Below are 24,015 nucleotides of genomic sequence, written 5' to 3'. Positions count from 1 at the left end.
GAGAGAACATAAGGGAGCCGGGGAACTGGGCAGGTGGTCGCAGCCTAAATGAGGATGTGAAGGGGCAGGGGCCCCTGTGAAGTCCCCCACCTCCCGTCTCCTCAGGGCTGGCGTCTGGTGGTGTTGGGGGAGGGGTGTGTGTGCTGGGACTGACTGGTGTTTGTCTTTCCAAGTCACCACCCCCTGTCTCCCGTTGGCATTTCTTGAGCAGGCCTGCCTTGGGATTTTCCAGAACAGTAGGGTTTTTTCAGAATTGGACACTCTAGGACCGATCGATGATGCACACCCAAAGCAAATCTGCCCGGGTGAGTGTATTCTGTCAAAACTGTTCCCCATAGCCTTGCGTCCAGACACACACACACACACACACACACACACTCTCATTCTGTCTTGGGGGCAGCCCCTGCCGCCCACCCCAGTCCTGCCAGACTGTGCAGCTCCACGAGCCCCGTGTGCCATGATACAGCCTCCAGAAGTTGGAGGAATGCGGCCTCCAAGGGCCGGGAGGCAGAGACCAAGTGGACTGACCAGGGGCAGGAGCTTGAGACACAGCAGCCTTGACCTTCATGCTCAGGAGGAGGCTAAGCATTTGCTTGGTGCCAACATAGGCTCCAAGGGCCAGCCTGATCCACCAAGCTCCGGGTCAGCCTGGTCCCTAGACCCCAAATGCCACAATGTCCCCTGGAAGAAGAGCCCCGAGTCTAAGAGGGTGACCCACATGTCCCAGTACGTCTGCTCCTGGGTATATACTGTCGTATCCCAAGACCGCTAGGAGCATCCATGTCAAGGATGTTGAGGGCGGTATCGCTGCCCACTGGTAGTGGGCAGTGAGCTGGCAATGGGTGCCCTTGATCACAGAGAAGGACAAGTAAAAGACAGCAAATGGGCACTGCAGAGGACTTTGCGGGGGGGCATTAGGGGCAGAGGATTAGGCACGGGTAGGACCAAGGCTGGGTCTTTAAAACCATACAGGGCGAGAAAAGAAGGAAACAGACTGAACTGTATTACACAATCCCTTTTGAGAAAATTAAAAATCCCTGCACCTACAACAGCCATAGACATTTAGTAAGAATAGATCACCACCAAGAAATCCATGTTCAACAATTAGAACGGTCATCTCTGGGAAAGTCGTCTGGGGGAGAAAGGGAGCGAGCATGAAGAACGGGGATAAAAGGAAGGAAACAAGAAATAAGCAAAGCGTTTTTTACAAACAGGATGTGCGAAGAAGTGAGGAGTATGAAAAACTCCTCTCTGTTCACTGGGGTCAAAAAAAGAAAAAGTTCCCACAACCCTACCAGATTTAAGCTTCCTTTTAAAATAACTTTAGTTGTTTTTTTTTTATGGGAGAAAGACAATTAAAGAAAAAAATACCATCTGATAGTAAAAGGGTATTGTTTCTTGAATTTGGCTGCATGTTAAAAAAAATTTTTTTAAGTAGGGTCCACACCTAGTATGGAGCCCAACGCAGGGCTTGAACTCTCCGCCCTGAGATCAAGACCTGAGCTGAGATCAAGGGTTGGATGCTCAACTGACTAAGCCACCCAGGCGCCCTGAATTTGGCTGCATGTTAGAATCACCAGGAAGGTTTTTAAACATACAGATGCCTGGGCCCCTCCCCCAGAGGTTCTGTTTTCCTGGGTCTGGGTATCAGGAGGTTTCAGGAGCCCCCTGAGTAATTCAAAAGTGCAGCCATGATCAAGAACCACTGGTGCAAGTGATACAGAGACACACAAACATTGAAAGTCTCCAAGAGAAGGAAACGGGTTAATAACCACAGTCAGGGACTTGGTGTTGTCATTCGAGGCTGGCTGTCTTGGCAGGAAGCCCCAAGTAAGGTAAAGGGATTAAGTTCATCCCCAGCACAGACCGAGCAGATAGAAGATGTTTACTTGAGATGTGCATGCGGGCTTGCATTTCCAGAAAAGAGTCTGGGGAAGGAGTAGCTGCCTCATCACGGGGTTGAATCTGATGCCAACATCTTTGAAAACCTGGTTTTCCAATGCCCCAGGCCAGAACTCTGCCCTCCTCCCACCATGGCCAGGGGCATCCAGACCCCAGGGAGGAAGGAAGGCAGGGAGGAAGCTCAGAACACAGGCAGCTTTCCAAGGTGGGAAGGTCTGGGCAAGCTGAATAACCTCCCAAGCTCAGGATCCCTCGGACTCAAGGCACCTGTTATATGCATACATGTGTGTACATGTATGTACGCATACATGTATACACACACAGAATGAGTGTCTCAAACACCCCCACCTCCCTTTGCAGTCACCCACCCACTCACCCACCCCCCCACTCCCAGAGATGGTGTATCCACACATCTACATCAAACCCAACACACTCCCACCACAGGGCTTTTGCACTGTCCCCTCTGCCTGGATGCTCCATCCCCAGACATCCACATGGCTCATTCTCTCACCTCCTTCAGGTTGTGGCTAGAACACCCAGAAGGACTTCTCTGACCACTTCCTTTAAAACTGCAACCCCCAAACTGGCCAGCACTCCCAACTGCCCAAACCCCTGCTTTACTTTCTCTCTAGTCCTCAGCTGACACACACTGTGTTTTACTCATTAACGTTGCTCATCTCCCCCAACCAGAAAGCAAGCTCCAAGTGAGGAAGGAGTTTTGTTTTGCTCACTGCCTAATCCCCAGTGCCTATACCAATCATTGCCCGGAACAGAGTAATAATAATAATAATAATGTAGCAGCAATGTCCACAATAGCCAAACTGTGGAAAGAGCCAAGATGTCCATCGACAGATGAATGGATAAAGAAGATGTGGTATATATACACAATGGAATATTATGTAGCCATCAAAAGGAATGAGATCTTGCCATCTGCAACGACGTGGATGGAACTGGAGGGTGTTATGCTGAGTGAAATAAGTCAATCAGAGAAAGACATGTATCATATGACCTCACTGATATGAGGAATTCTTAATCTCAGGAAACAAACTGAGGGTTGCTGGAGTGGTGGGGGGCGGGAGGGATGGGGGGGCTGGGTGATAGACATTGGGGAGGGTATGTGCTATGGTGAGCACTGTGAATTGTACAAGACTGATGAATCACGGATCTGTACTTCTGAAACAAATAATGCAATATGTGTTAAGAAAAAAAAAAGAAGATAGCAGGAGGGGAAGAATGAAGGGGAGTAAGTCGGAGGGGGAGACGAACCATTAGAGACGATGGACTCTGAAAAACAAACTGAGGGTTCTAGAGGGGAGGGGGGTGGGGGGATGGGTTAGCCTGGTGATGGGTATTAAAGAGGGCACATTCTGCGTGGAGCACTGGGTGTTATGCACAAACAATGAATCATGGAACGCTACATCAGAAACTAATGATGTAATGTATGGTGATTAACATAACAATAAAAAATTATTTTAAAAACAAAAAAAAATAATAATAATGAATGTCCAACACTTGGAATAGTTGCTTCCTGGGAGCCAGGCACTTTGTGGGGGGCTTTTGTCAGTACTCAATGAACACTTGCCCCAGCGTGTTTGGTTAAAAAGAGGAAAGAAGTTGGCACTAGCCTGCCTGAGTCTATCTAAATCGTAGCCCAAGCTGGTTGACCTTAGCAAGTGTCCTAGGCTCTCTGAGCCTTTCCAGTGAAACAGGGATGATAATCACTCCCAACTGCGCAGAGCAGAGGCAAGGCGACCGGGCCCAGGCCTGGGAGGAGCCCCTCCACTGCCGGGCATGCGCAGCTGGGAGACACGCACATCTTTGGAGCCATGTGAAAAGCACGGGTGCCACGCCCTGCTCTTCCTAGAGCAAGTGTGTGCACGCATGTGTGTGCATTTCTCCTACAAATACACCCTGCAAAGAGCCACACGAAAGTCATCATGCCCCCTCCCCATCTTTCCTAGGCCAGGTAGAATGATCTCTCTCTCTTCTCCTTCTCTCCTCCTCTCTCCCCTGTCCCCGAGCTCCGAATGCTGCCCTGAGCCCCAGAAGGACCCCCTCTCCCGCAGGGTGTTAACCTTCCTGCTCCCACAAAGCCCAAGAAGTAGGGGCAAAGAGGCTCCGGGGGCAGGGCGCAGCCTGGCTCACCCGAGGCTGGGCGGGTCGCCGTGGGATTGGCCCAGGGGGTCACCCCATGGGAGGAGCCTCAGCAGCCTTGGCCCAGAAGCTGGAACTCAGTTGGGAAGGTGGTGGTGGCAATGGAGGGCTCGCCCCACTCCACTCTGCTCCCCAGGCCCCAGCTCTGGCCTCTGGGAGCTGCTGCCGGCTGCCTGCCAGTCAAGGCCATGAGACTGGGGGCGGGGGGAGGGAGTCCTGAGCCTCCCGTGTGCAGTGCGTGGGGGGTGGGGAGCAGCAGGTCACTTCGAGCCACTGAGCCCCTCTGCAGTCACACAGATATAGGTTCAAAGGCCAGCGCCAACTCTTCCCCACTGTGTGACCTTGAACAGGCCCCTCAACCTCTCTGTGCCTCATGCAATCAAGCTCTCAATGTCTACGCAGCTCCTTTACTGAGTAGCCCCTTTTCCAGAGCCAGACATGGGTGGGGCACTGGTTCTCAATCGCAAAGCCAGCATAACAATAACGCACCCACAGGGTTGTCATGAGCATTCCATGAGATCATGTGTGTAAAGTGCTTAGTCCAGTGCCCGGGACATGCCACCGAACTGTCCTGCATCCCCACTCTATACTCAGTGTCCATCCTGCAATGTTCACGCTGTCAGATTTTTTCCTTTGGGCTCATTGGTCTTTTTTTTTTTTTTTAACCATAAGACAATGGGAAACTGAGATTCATCTGACAGAATTTGTCTTCCCAGGCAACGTAAATTCCCTCAGACGGCCAGTCCAGGGCTCAGACTTAACCTCCATTAACCCACTTCTTTGGATGTAAGGGGTCAGGGCAGCCTGTGCAAGGGAGGAGGAATGTCCTCTTCCCCAGCCTCTGGAATGTGGCTCAGAGAGGGAGCCAGCCCCAGGCAGATGGCGGCCCACATCCTCCCAGCCACCCCCCCCAAGCCAAGGTTCTTTTTGTTAACCAACCCCCCTCCAAGCAGATGCCCAGCCACAGGGGCCTCCATGTGGGGTGTCTTGGAGGTAGGAGCCCTGGGTGGGAAGTCAGGAGACCCAAGTTCCCATCCAAACCCTAACACAAACCAGCTGTGGAACCCAACCCCCACTCAGAGCCCTGGGCCTCATGGGCAATTTCCTTACATGGGGACCAGGGCCATGCTCTCTCGCTGGCCAGGGTGCTGCACGGTCTCCCGGACCAGGCAATGTGCTCTACACCCCACACCATCGTCAGTCTCCCCGTGCACCCAGAGCCACTTCCCTGGGACCCAGCCTGAGACCTGTTAGCCGCAGGGATGGCTCTGGTGTGTGTGTGTGTGTTTGTGTTTAATTCTTCAAGTCAACCCCCTCCAGATGTCAGGAAGTCCCGGTACACAGCCTTCCGGGGCCTCTTGAAGATGCTCCAGACAGTGGACAGATTTTTCTGTAAGGGTCTGTGTGGTAGATATTTCAGGCTTTCTGAGCCATCTGGTCACTGTCACAACTACTCGGGCACTTCAGTGCAAAAGTAGCCACAGTTAACATGTAAATGCACAGAGGTGGGGGAGGGATCCTGCGTTTCAGTAAAACTTTATGTACAAAAACAGGCCGAGAGGGGGGGCAGAGTTGGCCCTGGGGCCAGAAGTTGGAGACCCCTGCTGTAGCCCAGCACGGTCAAGTCCTGATTTACCCTAAGCAGCCCACGTCATGCAAGGCTGCCGCTCCTCGGAATTTCCTGCATTCAGAGAACAATTTCTCTGCTACCTTCCTACTCCAAGTGCAGGCTGTGGGCCTTGGCATGCTCCCGTCCATTACCAATGCAGGCTCTGAGCACTTACTAGAAATGCAGGGTCTCAGGTCCTGGCCCAGACCTACCAAGGGAATCTGCAGTTTAACAAAACCCTCAGGGGATCACGTGCACATTAAAGGTTTAAGGTGGGAGGACAGGCTGGGGTTTGCAGTCTGAGGCAGATCTCTCTGGCTGCCGTTTGGGGGGCGGGCAGTGGGGGCGGAGGTGGGGAGCAGGAGGGCAGGGAGCAATGGAGAGGCAGGAGGACCCACAGCAGGGCGGGATGGAGAGACTCGGAAGGATCAAGGTCACAGGGGTATCAAAAGGCAAAATGCCGAGCGCTGGTAACGGATGGGAGCACGCCAAGTGTGGAGAGGCAAAATTTCACAGAGCTCAGCCTGCCCAGCCCCTAAAATCAGGAGGAACCTCCTAGAAGGCTGCAGCAGGGAGAGAGGGCTTCACACAGAAGAGCATTGGGAACCCTAGCCGCTCACAGTAAGTTTGGTCTTCAGGGTGAATCTTTTCTTTCTCCTTTTGACCCAGACTGCGATCAGCCACCCTCAGCCCTTGCAGGGGAGACGCTGAGGGCCAGCCCCACCTACCCACCCCAGCCCCCCGTGTGGGGAAAGGGCGAGGTCCACGCTGGAAATGGGCTCTGGCCACGTGTGAGGTGTGAAAGGCAGTTGCCAGGACAGCCTTGGCCGAAACCAACCTCACGGCTCAGCGGAAAAGTGCGCCGATATTCCTAGCTGGAACAGAAATCCACCCAGAGGCTTTGAAAGGGGGGATGGGTCTGGCGGGGCTGTTTGCCATGTAAAACTATCCGCCTGCGTCTTGTCTTGTGACAGCAGAGAAAGCATCCAAGGCCAGGAAATAATTTTGGATGTGTAGGGAAAGAATGGCTTTAGCAGTTCTAGCCAGCCTTAGGCTTGTGGGTGCTTTGTGCAACCTTGCTAATTCATTGTTTTCCAAATTGCGTGAAGCCAAGAGGTTTCCAAGGAGGTGCCTGGCTCAAGGGCAGCTTCCTCAGCTCAGGAAGGGAGAAGGCAGCTTGGAATCCTTTTGCTGGTCAAATGGTGGAAGGTTTTCAAGGGCAGCCAAGCCCGGAAGCAAGGAGACAGGACAGGAGTGCTCCGGAGCGACCTCCCCAGAAACTCAGGTCGTGAAAGCTCCAGAGCATGGTGTCCCAAACCGGGCATCTTGACACCTGGGGACAGAGACTTGTTTGTTGTGGGGGCTGCTCTGTGCCTTGTGGAGTGTTTAGCAGCAGGCCCTGGATTCTACCCACTATCTGTTAGTAGCTCACCGCCCTCCCAGTTGTGACGACCAAGACATCTCCAGACACTGGCAAATGCCACCCGGGGAGGAAATTTGCCGCAGGTGAGGAAGAGAATAGATGTTGACTAAGCCCCGCTCCCGGTCATTGCTGTCCGGAGGTGACCAGCTGCCTTCAGACAATGCCAAGCCAATGCAAGCCCCAGCTGCTGAGAGGCCGTCTGCGGTCAGGCGTCCTGCAAATCCTGGAGGGGTTTAGAAACTGGTGGAGGCAGCCTGCTAGAGAGGACACTTGTGCGAGTGTGGAAATCCATGGTAACCCACTAGCTCGGGTCTTCGAGCGTCTCAACATGTATCACAATTTTTTAATTGTGTTTATTTTTTAAAACCAGTCTCCCCCATTAGAACGTAAGCCCCCTTGAGGGCAGAGATCTTGTCTCGTTCATGTTGTATCCTCAGCACCTAAATCAGAGTCTAGTAAATAAGATGTGCAAAGTGAGTATCTGTTTCAGGGAGGGAGGGACGGGATTAAACATTTGTTGAATGTCTACGCCTGGGAGACACACCTGGAGGACTTGTTAAAACGCAGATGGATGGGCCCCAGAGTTTCTGATTCAGAAGGTCTGGAATGGAGCCCAAGAATTTGCATTCCAAACACGGTACTGGGTGATGCTGATGCTGTTGGTCCAAGGACCACACTCTGAGAAACACTGAACTCGGAACCTCTTGGATCAGGGAGTTTAAAAGGATGGATACCCAGGCCACACCCCAACCACCATAAATCAGAATCCCTAGAGGCAAGACCCAGGCATCTGGATGATCCCAGTGTGCAGCCAAGCTCCAGAACCGCTCACCTGCACCTTCCCCTCTGATCTCACAGCCGGCAGGATTACTCCTGCCTTATACATTAAGACACGGAGATTCAGAGGAGTTAGGTACTTTCCCGAAATTCCTTAGCTCTACCAACATTCATCCCTGGTCTTCTGACTCCAGACACCCTGTTCTTTGTGCCACCTTGCTTGCTCCTCCCTCCAGATCGGAGATGAGACCACGGCTTTTTACCATCTTTCCAGCTGATATTCACGGAGCACCAGCACAGTGGCCAACTCACCTGTTGTTATTCTCACAAAAATCTGCGAACTATTACTGCTCCCATTCTGCAGAGGGGGAAAACCGAGGCACACAGAGGTGAAGCAAGCTGGCCTTGGCCACTAAGCCAGGAAGTGCTAGGGCCCAGAACTGAACGCGACCATCTGCACTGTGGGGCTCACACGTGGGGTCCGAAGAACGTGGAGATGCCAGGGGAATCTGGACTGGGACAAGGCGAGCAGATGCAACGGCTGGGAGTGGACACGAAGCTGGGGGTCCCAAGCGGGCAAACAGTCAAGGACCCAGAAGTGGACGAGCCACAACCTGGAAGAGACTAGGAAACCGCTGGGGCCCAGGTGAGGCCAGGACAACTCTCTGCCTCCGCCAGGTGGCATCTTTTAGACTTCCTGTCTCAGCTGCAACCAATCCTAGCGATTGCCCCACCCTCGTTTTCCAGTCAAAGCATATGATTGGCTGACACCAGCTGAAGCTCGTGGATGGGAGGAGCGAAGGAAGAACTTCCCGGAATATTGGCGGTGGCCGCAAAGTGAGCCCGAGACAGCCTCACTTGTACCGCTCACCCCGAGCTGAGCCTTGCTGGTTCTCTCCCCTTCCCTCCCCCCTCTCCTGTCTGGTCCCTCCAACTTCCTGCGTTTGTTGGCTACCTTCCCAGCTCTGGACCGCGGCTCGCTCTTCCCGATTCCAACAGTTTCTCTCCCATTTGTTCGGTGTCACTGCAGATGACTGGTGACACAGTCCATCCCCCCACCCCTCTGCCCTCAGAACTGCCCATACCTGAACTCTCGTGGGCCCCTCCTGCTGGGTGTCCCCAGACACCCGTGGCTCAGGTACAGCGAGGGGACCACGTGACACGGGCGAGCGTTTGATTCCTCCTGGTGCAAAGGTGAGTATCAGGCAGAGACCTACCTACTGCGTGCCACCCTGAGGCTTTCCCTGAGTTACCCTGCCGTACCCACATACCATCTGTACAGTGATTTCACATTTTTCTTCAAATCAACTCCCCTTTTCAGCCTTTGACAAATGTATCTGACATGGGATCTTTGTTTTATTGCCACAAGTGGAAAACCCATCTCCCTCCCTCGCCATTAATAGAGGATACCAGAACAAGGGGGAAAGTGGGGGAAAGAAGGTAAGTCGCACTAAGTTCTTCCGTCTTTAGGGGTTCAAAGCCTGCCCAAGACTCGATGCCTCGCTGTCAGATAAACAGAAGTTAAAGGCAAAGTACCATCACTTTCCAGTCTCGACACTATCCGAAAGCCTGATGGCGAGCACTTGGAAAGGGAACTCTCTCGCCAAGCTGCAGCCATGTTGAAGGCCTGGCCCCCGCCTCTCCCCTCACCAGACTGCCGGTGGCCACAGGGGCAGGCAGGCCGGCTCCACTTCCCCTGCGCTGGGCCAGTTTTAGAAAGAGCCGTCAGTAGCTTGGCTGCGGGTACCGGTGCTGGACGGGATCCGGCTGCTTGCAAAGCACAAAAGCATTTCCCAGTCCACAATGGGTTCCAGACCTCCTTGGACAAACAGAGGAGCTGGCAGTAGGAACTGGGGCGCTCAGTTCGCGGGCTTTGGGCCCTCTACTCCTCAGACACTGTGACTTCCTGGCGCCGCCTCCCAAGGAAAGGGTGTTCTGCTGGTGTTAATGACCACTTGGAAAGCAAAACCCCAAAGGCATCTCAGAGCAAAAGCAGTCTTTCAAGGTTAAAACTCATAGCCCCCCTGTGTTCTGTTAAACTCTTCCCATGCCTGACTGCTTTATACATCTGCTTTCCTGCGTTTCCTCCGACGCATGGAGCAAAACGTGCCTGATGCATGAGCCTACTGGAACCCAGGCGAGTAATGCAAACGAGTGCAGTGGCCCATGACAAGGGGTGGTGGGGACCAAAGCACGCTGGAGGGCCCGGGCCCTGTCCAAAGAAATGTCGTGCCTGGGGGTGCCTGGGTGGCTCAGTCATTAAGCGTCTGCCTTCGGCTCAGGTCATGATCCCAGGGCCCTGGGATCGGGCCCCACCTCGGGCTCCCTGCTCCGCAGGAAGCCTGCTTCTCCCTCTCACACTCCCCCTGCTTGTGTTCCTTCTCTCGCTACCTCTCTCTGTCAAATAAATAAATAAAATCTTAAAAAAAAAAATGTGGTGCCCATTCAGCTCCTGCCCACTGTTCCCCTGTAGAAACCTGAGCTCAGAGTTGCTAGAGCTACCCATTTGTCTAGAGGTTCTAGAAATCTGAACCTTTATGTGAAATCTCCATTTTCTGCCAAAATGTTAAAAAAAAAAAAAACCCTCTACGAGAGTGCATACAGACGTATGGACAGGAATGTCCACAGCAGCTTTAAAGGTGACAGCCCAAACCTGAAATAACCCTCATGTCCTTCAACAGGTGAATGGATGAACACATCCAGGTATGTGAATATGATACATATCAGGGGTGTGAACGTACAGTACTAGATGCACATAACACACACTGCTCAACAATAAGGAGTCCACCAGGACTCTCAATTACGCTGAGTGAAAGAAGCCAAATGAAAAAAAGAGTGCATACGGTATGTCTCCCTTTATGAAATAGTCTAGAAAATGTAAACGCATTTATAGGGACAGAAAGCAGTTGGTGGTTGTATGGGGCGGTGCGCGGGAGGTGGGGAAAGAAACGAGGAAGAGGCCCAAGGAAACCTTTGCTAGGTTCGCTACCTTGATTGAGGTGGTGGCCTCGGGACATATGTATTTGCCAAAACTTCTCAAATTGTACACTTTCAAAACATGCACCTAATTACGTGTCAAGGATAAATAAAACTCTTCAAGGAAAAATGTGAGGGGCCAGAGAATAGGCAGGCCAAGTTCAGCCCAAGGGACTACTAGTGTTTGTCTTTGGATTTAAACCACCCAGCCAGCGTTTACGTGATGCCCAGTGCACCAGGCATTTTGTGAGGCGCTGGGTTTGCAAAGGTGAGGGGCTGCTGAGAAGTTCTCCAGAAAGCAGTGGCGCAAACAGGCCCGGTCGAGGTGAAGATGGTGACCCACGGACACTGGCAGGTGTTACCCAGAGAGAGCCTGTCACCTGCACTCTCAGGCCAAACTCTCAAGGCTTTCTGAAGAATCTAAAGCAGTTGAACTTTCATTCTCTGTAAATCAAATGGCCTCTTAACTAGCTGCCAGCTGGTCCATGGGTACTATCAAAAGCAAACACAGCAGCAGGGAGGCCGTAGCAGTAATCCAGGCAAGAGATGGTGGAGGTCCGGCCAGGGTGGAGGCAGAAGAGGCGGTGAGGGGCGGTGAGGTCCTGAGAGCAGAACCAACCAGATGTGCTGTTGGGACAGACGTGGGGCGGGAGGGGGAAAGAGGCGGGCATCCAAGTGGGCCCCAAGGTTTGGGATTGAGCACTGGAAGTCGGAGCCCCTGGAAGCCACTGGAAGCATCTGGAAGCATCTGGAAGGCAGAGCCAGAGAGGAAAACAGTACAGCAGGAGGTAGGGTGGAAGTCTTTCCCCTGGCTCCCGTTTGCTGCTTCTAACTACAAGAAGGCCCACACCACAGGCAAGGAGACAGCCGTTGAGAGGAAGTCAAGAACCCAACTTATCTCCCAGACAGCCTGACCAAGGCTATGCTTCTGGCTTATCCTGACCCCGCAGCTCCTGGCGTCCTCGTTTGCTCTAACCACATTCACATCCAAGACGGGGAAAATGTGATTTTGACTCAAGGGCTCGCATGACTGAGGGGCGGCAGGAACCCCAGAGGGGCGTCTGCGTCTGCAGAAGCAGGGCCGACCTGGGTGACGGGGTAAGCTGGCCCGATCCATCGCAGGAGGGATGACGGGGCTCGGCTTGGGAGCGTGGAAACAAAATGCAATGAGGGAAAATCGGATTAGATGGGATGCCTGATGTTTGCCCTTTGGAAGGATTTGGTTCCCCCAACAGTCTAAGTCTGGAAGAGGGGCAGAGAGACGGAGGGAGAGAAGAGAAGCGAAGGAGACAGCTGCTCACCGAGATGTCTGTCAAAGCCAACTTTGCCCTACACTCACACTCCCACACTCCGGCCACTCCCTCCTGACGGCGTTGCCCCCGACCCCCGACCCGCCGCCGCACCCCGCCTTACTGGTTCAAAACAGAGATCCTCAGGCCCAGCAGACCTGCTCGGCCAGAATCTGCATTTCGGTGTGATACCCGGGTACTATCTGCAGTTACTGCACACGCAATAATATCTAACACACACGGGTCCACACTGCTGCTTCCCAAGAGTCAGGCTGCCACCGACCACCCTTACCACGTCCGCCATACCCCCTTCACACCACACATCCCACAATGAACAACCTTTCCTGCAAATCCACTCAACTGTTAGAAAAAAAAAAAAACCCTCAAAAGCATTTATTTGAAAATAAAACTTTGTATCACTCTGATCAGTGGAAAATCCGCATCATTTGCCTTAAGTGCAAATAACCATAAAAATGCATGAAACGAGATGCACGTAAAACCACGTTACTTAAACTCTGGCTAGACGCTGCCGTCTGTCCCAAGTTCTTAGCCCGAGGCCGGCACTCTCTGTTTAAAAGAGGCCAAGAAGGCATTCTAGCATGTGATCAGGACTTCGCCTTGAGATCACGTCAAGGACTGAAACAGGATTGAAGGAAGAACCACTTTCTTGCTTGTGATACACCCACTCTCACTTGCCTTGGCCAGGGCCTGGCTCCCACACTTCAGGATAAACACTGCTCTATAGCAGTGTCCCCATACCTCCCCCCTCACGCCTTTCCCCCACATTAAGAGCCCACCCCTACGAGGCACTGGGTCACTGGATACAGGTGGGCACTTAAGCTGATCTGGAGTCCCGGGGAGGGGCGGGGGTGGCTCTCAGAGGGCATCGGTTCTCAAAGACAGCAGTCTGCTCCCCGGTCATCACCCGCTTCAGCCCAGAGAGGTCACCAGCCTCCCTTCTAGCAGAGGTCAATATGACCAGGACACACCCTAGGCCCCAGAGTGCAATGATGAAATGCATGGACAAGGTCCAGGCCAAGTTCCAAGGTCTGGGGTGTGGCCTTAGGGATGGAACCCTAGGATCACAGCGAACAGCTAAGGCTGCCTACGTGCCTCCAAACCCCTGCTGGATTCAAAGTCTGCATGGGGAACCGTGTAGACCTGGTCTTTCCAAGCGGATTCTTATGACAACTAGGGCAATACTTTCTTTGTAGCCCAGGAGAGGACGGGGGCCTAGAATTCTCCAGAAATGCTTCTTGCCAAGGAGAATCAGGCTGAGCTCAACAATTAAGTTAAAATTTTAAAGGAAGCGTTCCAAATCCTCCAGCTGAAGCAAACCATCAAAAGGTGAAATGGTTGCTATACGTTTATTTTCGTTCCAATTCCTTTTATTGTCTTAGAAAAACACAACACGGGATCATCACCAACCAGAAGACAAGTCCTCGCTCAGGCAGTGTTGTCAATGGTGTCGGGCTGGGGTTTGGTGTGTTTCAAATGGGTGCTGGCTTATTTGCAAAGCGGCTGGTCATTAGATAATGAATATTATTAAAAATCCACAGGGTTGCAAAAACTCTCTCATCAGCGGGAATGAGACTATTAGTAATAATCCCAAACTTCCCTGGAGAAATTCAGGGAAAAGGCTTTGCTCCCCACCTCCACCCAAAAGATCGTTTTTGTCCTCATTGATAATAACATGAATGCTTAGAGTTACCTTTTATTGAATGTTTACCATGCGCCAAGCCCTGTGCTAAGGATGCCACAAAAATCTATGCATTGATCAACTCTAAGTAACATCATCAAGTAAGAGGTCTCATTCCCTGTTTCACGGATGAGAAGCCGGCCGCTGAGACCCACCAATGAGCTTCCCAAGTCACCCCCAGGCCTCCACACCTCATGCCATGAAATATGACAAGGCACTGTATTTGACCCACAATATGAAAAGCCTCATCAAGAGAAAATGCTTGATCTTCCTTTGGGGCACCTAGGTGGCTCAGTCGGTTAAGCGTCTGACTGCGGCTCAGGTCATGATCTCAGGGTCCTGGGATGGAGCCCTGCATCTGCTCCACACTCACCAGAGAGTCTGCTTCTCCTCCCTCTGCCCCTGCCCCCGCTTGTGCGCGAGTGCCCCCCCAAATAAATAAAATCTTTAAAAAATAGAAAATGTCTGCACAATAACCAAAAAGCCACCCCAGTGTCCCCCCGAGGAGGAATGGATACATGTCCAATGCAATACTGTGCAGCCTTTTAAAGGAAGGCCATTCCGACACGATCTGCTACACGGAGGAACCTCAGAGACACTGCGCTCGGTGAAATCAGCCCATCACAAAAGGACAAATAGTGTATGATCCCACTTGTGTGGAAGTGTGACCCGCACTGGTCAGTTCATAAGAGACAGAAAGGAGGATGGTGGCTGCCAGGGGGACAGGGGACTGGGGAGTGGTTAAATGGGCACAGAGTTAATTAAACACAGGCGTTCTTTTCAGCTTGGGAAGAAGGGAAAACGTTCTGGAGACAGGTGGTGGTGATGGTTGCACAACAGTGTGAAGGTACCTTACACCAGTGAACTATACACTTCATAGTGGTTGCTATGGACAGAAGGCGTCTCCCCAAATTTGTGTCGAAACCTAATCCCCATTGTGACAGTAAAAGGAGGCGGGGTCTTGGAGGGGTGATTAGGTCACCAACAGGCTCATGAATGGGCTTAGTGCCGTGTTAAGAGAGACCTCGGAGAGCCATGTGAGGACACAGCAAGAGATCAATGTCTGTGGACCAAGAAGCCAGCTACCCCTGGACACCGAATGTGCCCACGGCTTGATCCTGATACCGAGACTTGTGAGAGATAAATGTCTGTTGTTTATAAGCCACCTAGTCTATGGTATTTTTGTTACAGTGGCCTGAACAGACTAAGACGATGGTACATTTTTTGCTATGTTTATTTAACGGCAATAATAGGACATTTTTTCCCAGAAGAAGGAAGGAGGAAAGGAAAGAAAAAAAGGCTTGAAATTAAAAGCCTTAACTCATTCATGGATCATTCTTTAGAAAATGTCAACAGGCAACTCAACCTTGTAGGTTCCTCTCAATCACTGAACAAAGATTTAAGGGGTTTCTACTATGTGCCAGGTGGTACACAAAGCAGGAGGCTACAGAGCTGAATCAGAATTGACGTCCTGGAGAGACATGGACAAGTAAACCAACTAAATATATTAACTCATCGCCACTGACACAGTGCTTACTGTGGATAAAACACTGTGTTGGTTTCCCTACGTTGACTCAGATAATCTTTCTGGCAGCCTTGAGGTCAGAACCATTATTATCCCCCTTCTACAGATGAGAAAACTCAGGCACTAAGGAAACTGTCCCGCGTTGCAGAGATGGTGGAGCCAGGATTCACAGCCAGGCAGCCACGCTCCGTCCATGCTTCCAACCACATGCTATGGGGTGGAAGGAGCGATGATGAACTACATAAAACTGCATTGGGAGTCAGCAAAATCAGCAAACTGCGACCAGTGGGCCACATCCGGCCCACTGCTGAGTTCTGTAAATAAAGTTTTATTGGAACACAGCCATGCTCATTTGTGTCCATACTATCTATGGCCGTCTACATGAGCAGAACTGAGTTGTTGTGACAGAAGCCAAAAGGCCTGCAGAGCTGAAAATAGGACCTGGCCTTTTATAGGAAAAGTTTCTCAACCCTGTTTTGGGAAGATTAATAGAAAAATGTTCAGTAAACGAGGGAGGGAAGGCCCATCTACTAACTCTGCCTTCTCAAGTTATTTCACATCTCTCCCTTCCCCCTCCCATCTCACGCCACCACCGTGGCACAGACAGCCATCCTTCTCACCGGACACCTTCCACAGCCTCTTAACCACTCTCTCTGTGTCCACTCTTGATCCCTGCAACCCTGTTCCATCCAGGAGGGAAAGAGATCCACCGAAGGATGAGAATGGATCCCAATGCCTTTGACTTCAAATCCTTCTGAGGCTCTCTACTGTTCTCAGCGTAAATCCGGACTCCTCACCAGGACCTACCAGGACCTGTATGACCTGAACCTGCCCCGTGCTCCAACCTCATCCCACACATGGCCTTTGCACTCACTGGCCACTCTCGGGAATACCCTTTCCACCATCCCTTGGCTGCCCAGCTCCCTAGTGACCTGCTCCTGATGCCACCCGGTATAAGGTCTCTGTGAGAAGCCCTGATGCATCTCCTTGCTCTTCCCTCACCCTAGAAACTTCCATTTCCTCAGCCCCCTCCATACCTGAGGCTATAGGGTGGCGTCTGTGGGGGGCTTACACCTCCCCTGTCTCATTTCCATTGACCCTTGCATACAGCCCCCTAACTGCCCCATATGTGTGTGTGTGTGTGTATATATATATATATATAATGTATACATAATATATTTTTGTATCTAAAACTCTGTCTTGTGAATGCGGGTTCAAGGCTAGTCCTCTGCCTGCCCCCCACCATCAGACTGTCATCCCTAAGTCCTTCCCGTATGCATATTTCACAGCCTCCACCAGAATGCAAGTCCCCTGAGGACAGGAACCAGGGAACTGTTTGCACAGCCCCTCCTTTCACTCCTAGTGGCCGGCAAGTGTCTGGCACACAGTAGGCTCACTGAGCATCGGCAGAGCAGGGAGGATGAATTCCATGCAGAGGGCCCCCCACGCCACCCCCGGAGGTGAGAGACCACACTACGCTGCATTCCCACAGGAGCAGTAGAAAGGGCAAGGGATATGGCAGTAGAAGGAGATAGTGACAAAATCAGGCAGCCCTTCGCCCCTGATGCTATGGAAGCCTTTGAAGGTCAAAAGGTTCCATTTCCAAAGATGCCGATGTGGGCAGAGAGCCGCTTGGGCCCATTTCCTGGGGCTCTGATAACTGTACCCACACTCACTGGTCATGTTCCACTGCAAAGCCCTCGGATAGAGTGAAGGACCCTGCGGGCCGTGAGACAGCCAGGCTAAGCTCCAAGCTCCATCATCAGGGGAGCAGGGAAGGATCTACCCCAGATGCTGGAATCCCCCTGCGACGCTCACGGCCCCCTCCCCTTTCGGGGAGCGGGGGACAGGCTCCTGGATCTGGGACGGTAGGACCGGTGCAGCACCAGGGGCAGGTGGACAGCTTGGCCAGATGCTGCCAAGACCACTGGGAGGCAGGTAAGGACTCAGTCGGGCAGACAGCTGTCCTCAGGCGCATCTCGCTTACCTTCGCCAGCTGCGTCTGCAGCTTATTCTTCGCGTCTGTCACCTCGGAGATGCGGGCACTGAAGGCCAGGTTGGTGTGGGTAAACTGCTTCCACATCTGATCCGACAAGGCCTCAAAGAGATTCTCGGCCTCTTCGCACAGCCGGATGGAGTTGGCCCGCATGTTCTGCGAGTGCCTGATGTTGTCATTGCTGAACTTGGCCCAGCTCTCGGGCACAGAGATCCTGCAGGAGGCACAGGGATGAACTTAACACAAGACAGCAACCGGGGGCAGGGGGTGGAAGGCAGGCCTTGGAGAACCCCCCATCCAGAGTCTCACCCTGGGCACTCTTGACATCTGGGTCGGGACCGTTCTCTGTTGCGGGGGGTCACCCTGGGCACTATATGAAGTTTAACAGTGCCCCTCTGCCCTCCAGTCGTGACAACCAAAAATGTCTCTAGACATCGCCAGACGTCCCTTGGGAGAGGGGTAACAACTGCTCCCCGTCGAGAACCACTGGGCGAATCCAAACCCCCACCCCATTTTCCAGGGCAGGCAGCTGCAGCCTAGCGAGCACTGATCTTTCAAAGGGTGCTTGGTGGGAGTTTCATGGGAGGAGACAGAGATTCCTTCCCAAGCACTCCCTTCTCACTACCACCACCAACACCATGGAGCCTGGCCGAGAAGCAGGCATCGGGGGTCCATTCTGGCTGCAGAGCCCCTTTCAATTCAGCGATGAGCACGTGGCCATCCTGCCTGCCCCGACTCACTCATTCAACGAATGTTCTCTGAACGCCTACCACACGCCAAGCATTGTTCCAGGCACTTGGGATAGATCCAGACACAAGAACATCACCAGCCCTGTCCTCACGGGGCTACGTTTCCAGCAGAGGAAGACGGACATCAAAGAAAGAGACACTGGCACACGGTATGTGTGCTAGGAGGGACTTTAGCCGGGGAGGGACAGGCTGACGGAGTTTTATAAATCCCGGCTTTATGTGCCTGTCAGGGTCCTAAAAGGAAAGAGAAAGGACTGGAGGGTGGCGAGGGGCTCCGGGATTAGTAAATGCACAAAGCTGTCACCACTGAGGGCCGGAGGAGAGGGAGGGGGCAGGAAGAATAAACCCCCAACCTCCTCCTCCTGCCCACCGCCTCCCACGGGCGCCCTTCCTCCTGGCTGAACCCCAGCGGGAACCAGATGGAAAGACAGTCTGCAGTGGGCAGCCTCAGCTGCAGGACTCACATCAGGGCAGCGGGAGAATGGATCTGGGGGTGGGAATGAACCTCAGAGACACAGACTCGATCAGAAAAGCCAGGCAGGGAAACCTTCTCAGAGGCGCTGAAGCATAAGGGATTCAGTTTAGACAACAGAAAGTACTTCCTGGCTGAGTGTGTAACCCCCTGCACCACACAACTGATGTACGGGCAGGCATGGGGATCTTCTCCTCTGGGAAGCCTCTGAGAAGGAGGGACACGCATTTCCCTGAGCTGCCTTCAGTTCCGGGGTAAACCAGACTGGGTAACTTTTTACGGTCTCCTCTAGCTGGGAAATCTCCAGTTCTTAAATAAAACATCTTCCTTCTCAGGCAGGAGAAAAAAAAGAGAGAGAGAGAAACTCAATTTTCCAAAATAGAAGTCTCTTTTCAGACATTTAAAGCACACTTAGATTGCATGGTGAATAGAAATTTTAAGAAGAACACATCATATGTGATCGTCTTGTCTGTCTTTGGCAGGAATTAAAAAAATCAAGCAGTAGTTGGGGGGGGGGGTGTCTTGGTCTTCTGGAGATGGGACAGGGCATGGTGTGTGACCCAGACCTTTTAGCCAACAAACACTCGAGGCTCAGAGAGGTGAAGCATTTTTTCCAAGGTCACACAGCTACTCACCATCAATCGAGGAAGGGGGGGCGGGGAGCACCAGGGACAGCAGAGAGACCCCGCACATTGACTCGGAGTGTGTCTCCACGGCTGAACGGGGCACTGTCAAGGTCAGGAGCAGGAAGCTCTAAGCCCTCGCCCTCCCCTGGAGCAGACAGCTGTGCTGTCCAGGGAAAATAACCCGCTCGATCACACTCTCCCTGGGGGGAATGTACCAGAGGAAGCTTGTCTGCTGGAAGGTGGCGTGCCTCAGTAGGGGCACGTGTTTTGTGGGGCCTGTGTCCTCTAAGGATGGAGGAGACAGCAGCGGGCTTTGCTGGGAGGCAGGAAGGTGTCGAGGTAAAACACACGGGCTCCGTGTCCAACGTGGGCTCAGACTGAGGCTCTCCCACTCGCTGCATGAGCTTGGTCCAGTCGCTTCAACTCTCTGAGCCTTAGTCTCCTCATTGTAAAATGGGGATAGTAATGGTGTCTACCCCCTCCCTCGGGTTGGTGAGGGACTAAATGTGAAACCACTATCTTAGCATCTGGCAACAGCAAGCGCTTGGTAAGTGTTTATGATTCACAAGGCGCTGTTTGCAAAGAGCGGGGCCTAGCCCTCAGCAAACATCAGGTAAAGGGCACCTACGGTCGGCACCATCACTCATCGGTTAACCCGCGGCGACGAGAACTTGGGTAAGCAGGGCTCCTGCATTCGGTCTCCTTTCGCCTGCCCAGACACGGCCCTGCTTTAAGAAAGCTCCCAATACAGAGAGCCCTGGGTTAGTACACGTGGTGAGTGATTCCAGCGCTTGCTGTCCGCCCCGATCTCTGCCAGGCCCTGGCCACGAGATCTCAGGGAGGCCTCTGTTTGGGAAGGGAGCCCTCTAGACCCCCACTCCAGATGGGCAGCTTCGGCCGAGGGGCCTGCGGCCCCTGAAGTCCTGCTCACATAGCCAGCACCATGGGGTGGCGGGGTCGCCTTGTCAGGAAGAGGAGGAGGATCCCCCCCGGTTGCCACTGCCGAAACCCCAAAGGCTCACTGCAACACTTGGGTAGTTACTAAGGTCCAGGAGGTGGCCCTGGGCTTGGGCCAAGGAGATGGCCATGAAAATCCTTTCCTCTCTCTCCCCTCCCTCCCTCTTTTCATTCATTCGCTCATTCAACAAACACTGCACACCTACTACGTGCCCTGCACATTATATTGTGCTAGAAGGTTTCTGGGTTGGTTTTTTTTTTAAGATTTTATTTATTGGTCAGAGAGAGAGAGAGCACAAGCAGGGGGAGTGGCAGGCAGAGAGAGAAGCAGACTACCCGCTGAGCAGGAAGCCTGATGCAGGACTCAATCCCAGGACCCTGGGATCATGACCTGAGCTGAAGGCAGACCCTTAACTGACTGAGTCGCCCAGGCACCCCCTCCCCCTTTTTTTTAAGAGACCAGGATAGATACCACCCTCTCCCTGTACCCAGAGCACTGCTCTGTCTAGCCCTCATTATCCCGGACCTTGGACTGCCTGCCAACTGGGAAAACATGCCTTCCTTCCGCCTGAAATTCCAGAAACAGTGACATGCCCACGACAGAGCCAGGCACACAGAAGGCACCTACCTCGGAGCTGCTGTGACAAGAAAATGAGGTCACACGGCAAGCACTCAAATACATGTTAGTCGCTGTCATTCCCCCACACTAGGCTCTGTGCTCAGCGCCCCGCACACCCACTTTTTTATACTCACAGCAACTCTGGGAGGTGGGCGCTATTTTTATTCCTGTACAGAAGAGGGGGGGCGGCCCAGAGAGATTAAGTACTTTGCCCCAAGCATGAGTATAGAGGCTGAATGTGAAGCCAGGCAGCCTGGGTCCAGTTGGCTCTCCCAGCTGAGCTTGGATCCCTCTTCCTTCTGGTTACAGCCATTCTGTTTTGAATTTGTTTGGTGGAATTGCCAATCCGGGTGCCCGGCATGCCTTGGCCCAGTGGTGGTGGCTGTGTGACCCTCCCTAAGCCAATCTCTGGCACCCTCTTGCTGGGATTTGAATCTTGGGCAAAAGGGGGCAAAAATGGGGAGACATTCATGCTCTGACAATACAGCTGATTAGCTCCCACTTCCTGGCTCATTCATGCTGCTAGAACCTTCCCCTCCAGCCTTCTCCTGATAACTGTGGCTCCCCCACAAATTTCCAGTAAATCCATCTTGTCTTAAGTTGGTTAGAATTGGATTCTGTGGCTTGCAACCAAGGATCCCCACTCACCCACTTTGCTTCTTACTTGACTGGTGCATGATGACCCTTTATGGTTCCTTGGCAGGGGCAGGAGCAGAGCCAGAAGCCCTCACTCCCCATCAGGTCGGCCAGAGACGGGGACCAAGAGTCCAGTACTTACGTGCCATCGACCTTCTCCATGCCATGGAAGAAGCTGATGCAGTCTGACGTGTTCCTCAGGTTAAAGCACTTCTCATCGATAAACTGGGCTGAGGTTTTGTCCTCGAGGTCCCTCTCCAGAGCATGCTGGGCATCTCGGTTATCCCTGTGTGGGGCAAGGATTTGTCTGGAGACTGTGCACTTACCCAGAGTCCCTCGCACAAGGTCACCCAGGAGGGTGGTGCAGAGCCATTGCTGAAAGCCAAGTCTCTGGACTCCCAGAAGGGTGCTCTGTCTAGCCCCAGTGGTTTCTCTGCCCTCTTCCCATTCTGATGCCCCCACTACATACCCACAACCTTCCCACACTTCTCCCTCCCCGCCCCAATCCAAGCAGATCTGTTGTCATTCAGAACAGGGGTAGGCAAATATCTACCGCAAAGTCAAATACTAAATATTTTAGGCTTTGTGGGTCATATGGTCTCTGTTGCAACCACTCAACTACACAGGAAACGGTCTTGGATAATATATAAGCGAATGGGCATAGCTATGTCCCAATAAAACTTTACAGAAACAGGTAGTAGGCCAGATATGGCCCTCCAGCTGTACTGGGCTGCCCTGATTTAGAAGATATGAATTCTCATTTTGAACAGAGCCTGGTACTGAAACATGCCCTGGGCAGAGTCAGGCATTGAACGCCGTGAGGAGCTGGGCGGAGTCAGGAACTGGACAGAATCAGGGACTGGGCGGAGTCAGGGATTGGGTGGAGCCAGGGATTGAAGAGTCAGGGATGGGTGGAATCAGAGACTGGGGGGAGCCAGGGATTGGACAGTCAGGAACTGGACAGTCAGGGATAGGTGGAATCAGCGACTGGGCAGCATTTGTGAGCGGGCGGAGTCAACGACTGGGCGGAGCCAAAGATTGGACAGTCAGAGATGGGTGGCATCAGGGACTGGGCGGAGTCAGGGGCAGAGCACAGTGGACAGGGCCAGTACTTGGGCCTGCAGGGCTGGTATCTTGGCTGGGAAGCTTAGACTTAAAAGCCACCGTGTGCCAACCTCCAGACCCTGGAGAACTACTTTCATGATTCTTGCCATATTCTCAAAAGTACCTGCACTATAAGTTACTTACTACTTTTTAACAATCACTTTTAAAATATAAATAATTGTATTTTTTTAAGCTTTTATTTATTTATTTGACAGAGAGAGAGAGAGAGAGAGAGGACAAGCAGGCAGAACGGCAGGCAAAGGGAGAGGGAGAAGCAGGCTCCCTGCTGAACAAGGAGAGCCCGATGTGGGGCTCGATCCCAGGACCCTGGGAACATGACCTGAGCCGAAGGCAGACGCTTAACCGACTGAGCCACCCAGGTGCCTCTTGCCACCCAGGTGCCCCTAGATAAGAGTATTTCTAAAGGGAAAATCTACATCGCTGTCTTTAAATGACCATCAGTAGCACCTTCTGTTAAAAGGTCACCTCAAACATAAATACTAAGGAAACACTAACAGAATCCTAGCTAGAATATGTTGGCTCCAGAAGGTTCTAAGCCTGAACCTTTCTGTGTCTGTCTTGATTGAAACAAGATTAGTCAGTGTTAAAGACACCTGAGCATCGACTGGGACCGTGTCCTTGAAGTGCTTCGAGGTGACAGGGAATAAAAAGGGAATAACTTTCACTAAGCCAGCTGATGTCCAGACACACCAACTAAAGTGAGCAGCGCACATTTTACACGGGGTGTGTGTGTGTGTGTGTGTGTGTGTGTGTGTGTGTGTGTGTGTGATTTTTCTCTTTCTGCCTCATCTTTCTTGGTTTCTCTCTGTCTTAGGGACTTTGTGTTTCTTTCTCTGTCCCTTTCCCATCTGCCTCTGTTCATCTTTTTGCCACTTTCTTTTTCTGCTATGGATACTGGATGTTGGTGAGGCCAGAAGCAAGCAAAGTAAATCCTGATGGTGGGCTCCCACCTACCAGAATGCTCGGGGAGTCATGATGGGATAGGAGGAACCATCCTGAGGCCCCTGGGGACTTCTGAATTGGCAGAGCAATGGAGAAACGGGGCCCTGGCCTGCTTAATGAACTGGAACATGAAGAGCAGAATGTAAAAAAGAAACATGCCAGAGCACTAGAGGGGACCCAGGGCCTCAGAATCCCTGGTTGGCTGGCCCAGCTTCCTGGCCCTTGCGAATCAGCCTGGAGAAAGAGGAGGCGGCCCCTGTCTCCCCTTCTTGGCCCATGACATAGAGCCCAACCTATGCCAATGCTCACCCTGCTGTTGGCTTACAAGCAAAAACCCTGATACGGCTTCTGCCCAGGCTTTTCTGCTTTGCTGGGGCTTCCGGTGAGACAGGGACACAGCTCTGCCCAGATGCAGGGAGGCCACCTGAGCGGGTCAGTGGTGGAGCCTCCCCACGGGGGCAAGGGCACGCTGAGGCTCTCCCATTGAGGCTCTGGCCGGCTCCAGGTTAATCAGGGAGTCCTGGCAACACGAGCTGCTT

The 24,015-nt window shown here is 52.6% G+C and overlaps 1 protein-coding gene across 4 annotated transcripts in view; it reads right to left on the bottom strand.

The window, feature by feature from the left end:
- The window catches only part of TEKT5 (tektin 5), a 49,695-nt gene that overhangs the window by 6,271 nt on the left and 19,409 nt on the right, over positions 1-24,015 (bottom strand). For all 4 annotated transcript variants that reach the window (XM_073899517.1, XM_073899515.1, XM_025855623.2 and 1 more), the window contains 2 exons: positions 21,552-21,695; positions 17,342-17,564 (listed from right to left, as the gene is read on the bottom strand). In XM_073899517.1, coding sequence (XP_073755618.1) covers positions 17,342-17,564; positions 21,552-21,695 — 367 coding nt within the window. The remainder of the gene's footprint in view (positions 1-17,341; positions 17,565-21,551; positions 21,696-24,015) is intronic.

The sequence above is a fragment of the Callorhinus ursinus genome, unplaced genomic scaffold (genome assembly GCF_003265705.2).
Source record: "Callorhinus ursinus isolate GAN/ISIS: 27379988/994484 unplaced genomic scaffold, GSC_fseal_2.0 scaffold13, whole genome shotgun sequence".
In the NCBI taxonomy this organism is placed as follows: Eukaryota; Metazoa; Chordata; class Mammalia; order Carnivora; family Otariidae; genus Callorhinus; species Callorhinus ursinus.
This window is presented reverse-complemented; position numbering and strand designations above follow the sequence as displayed.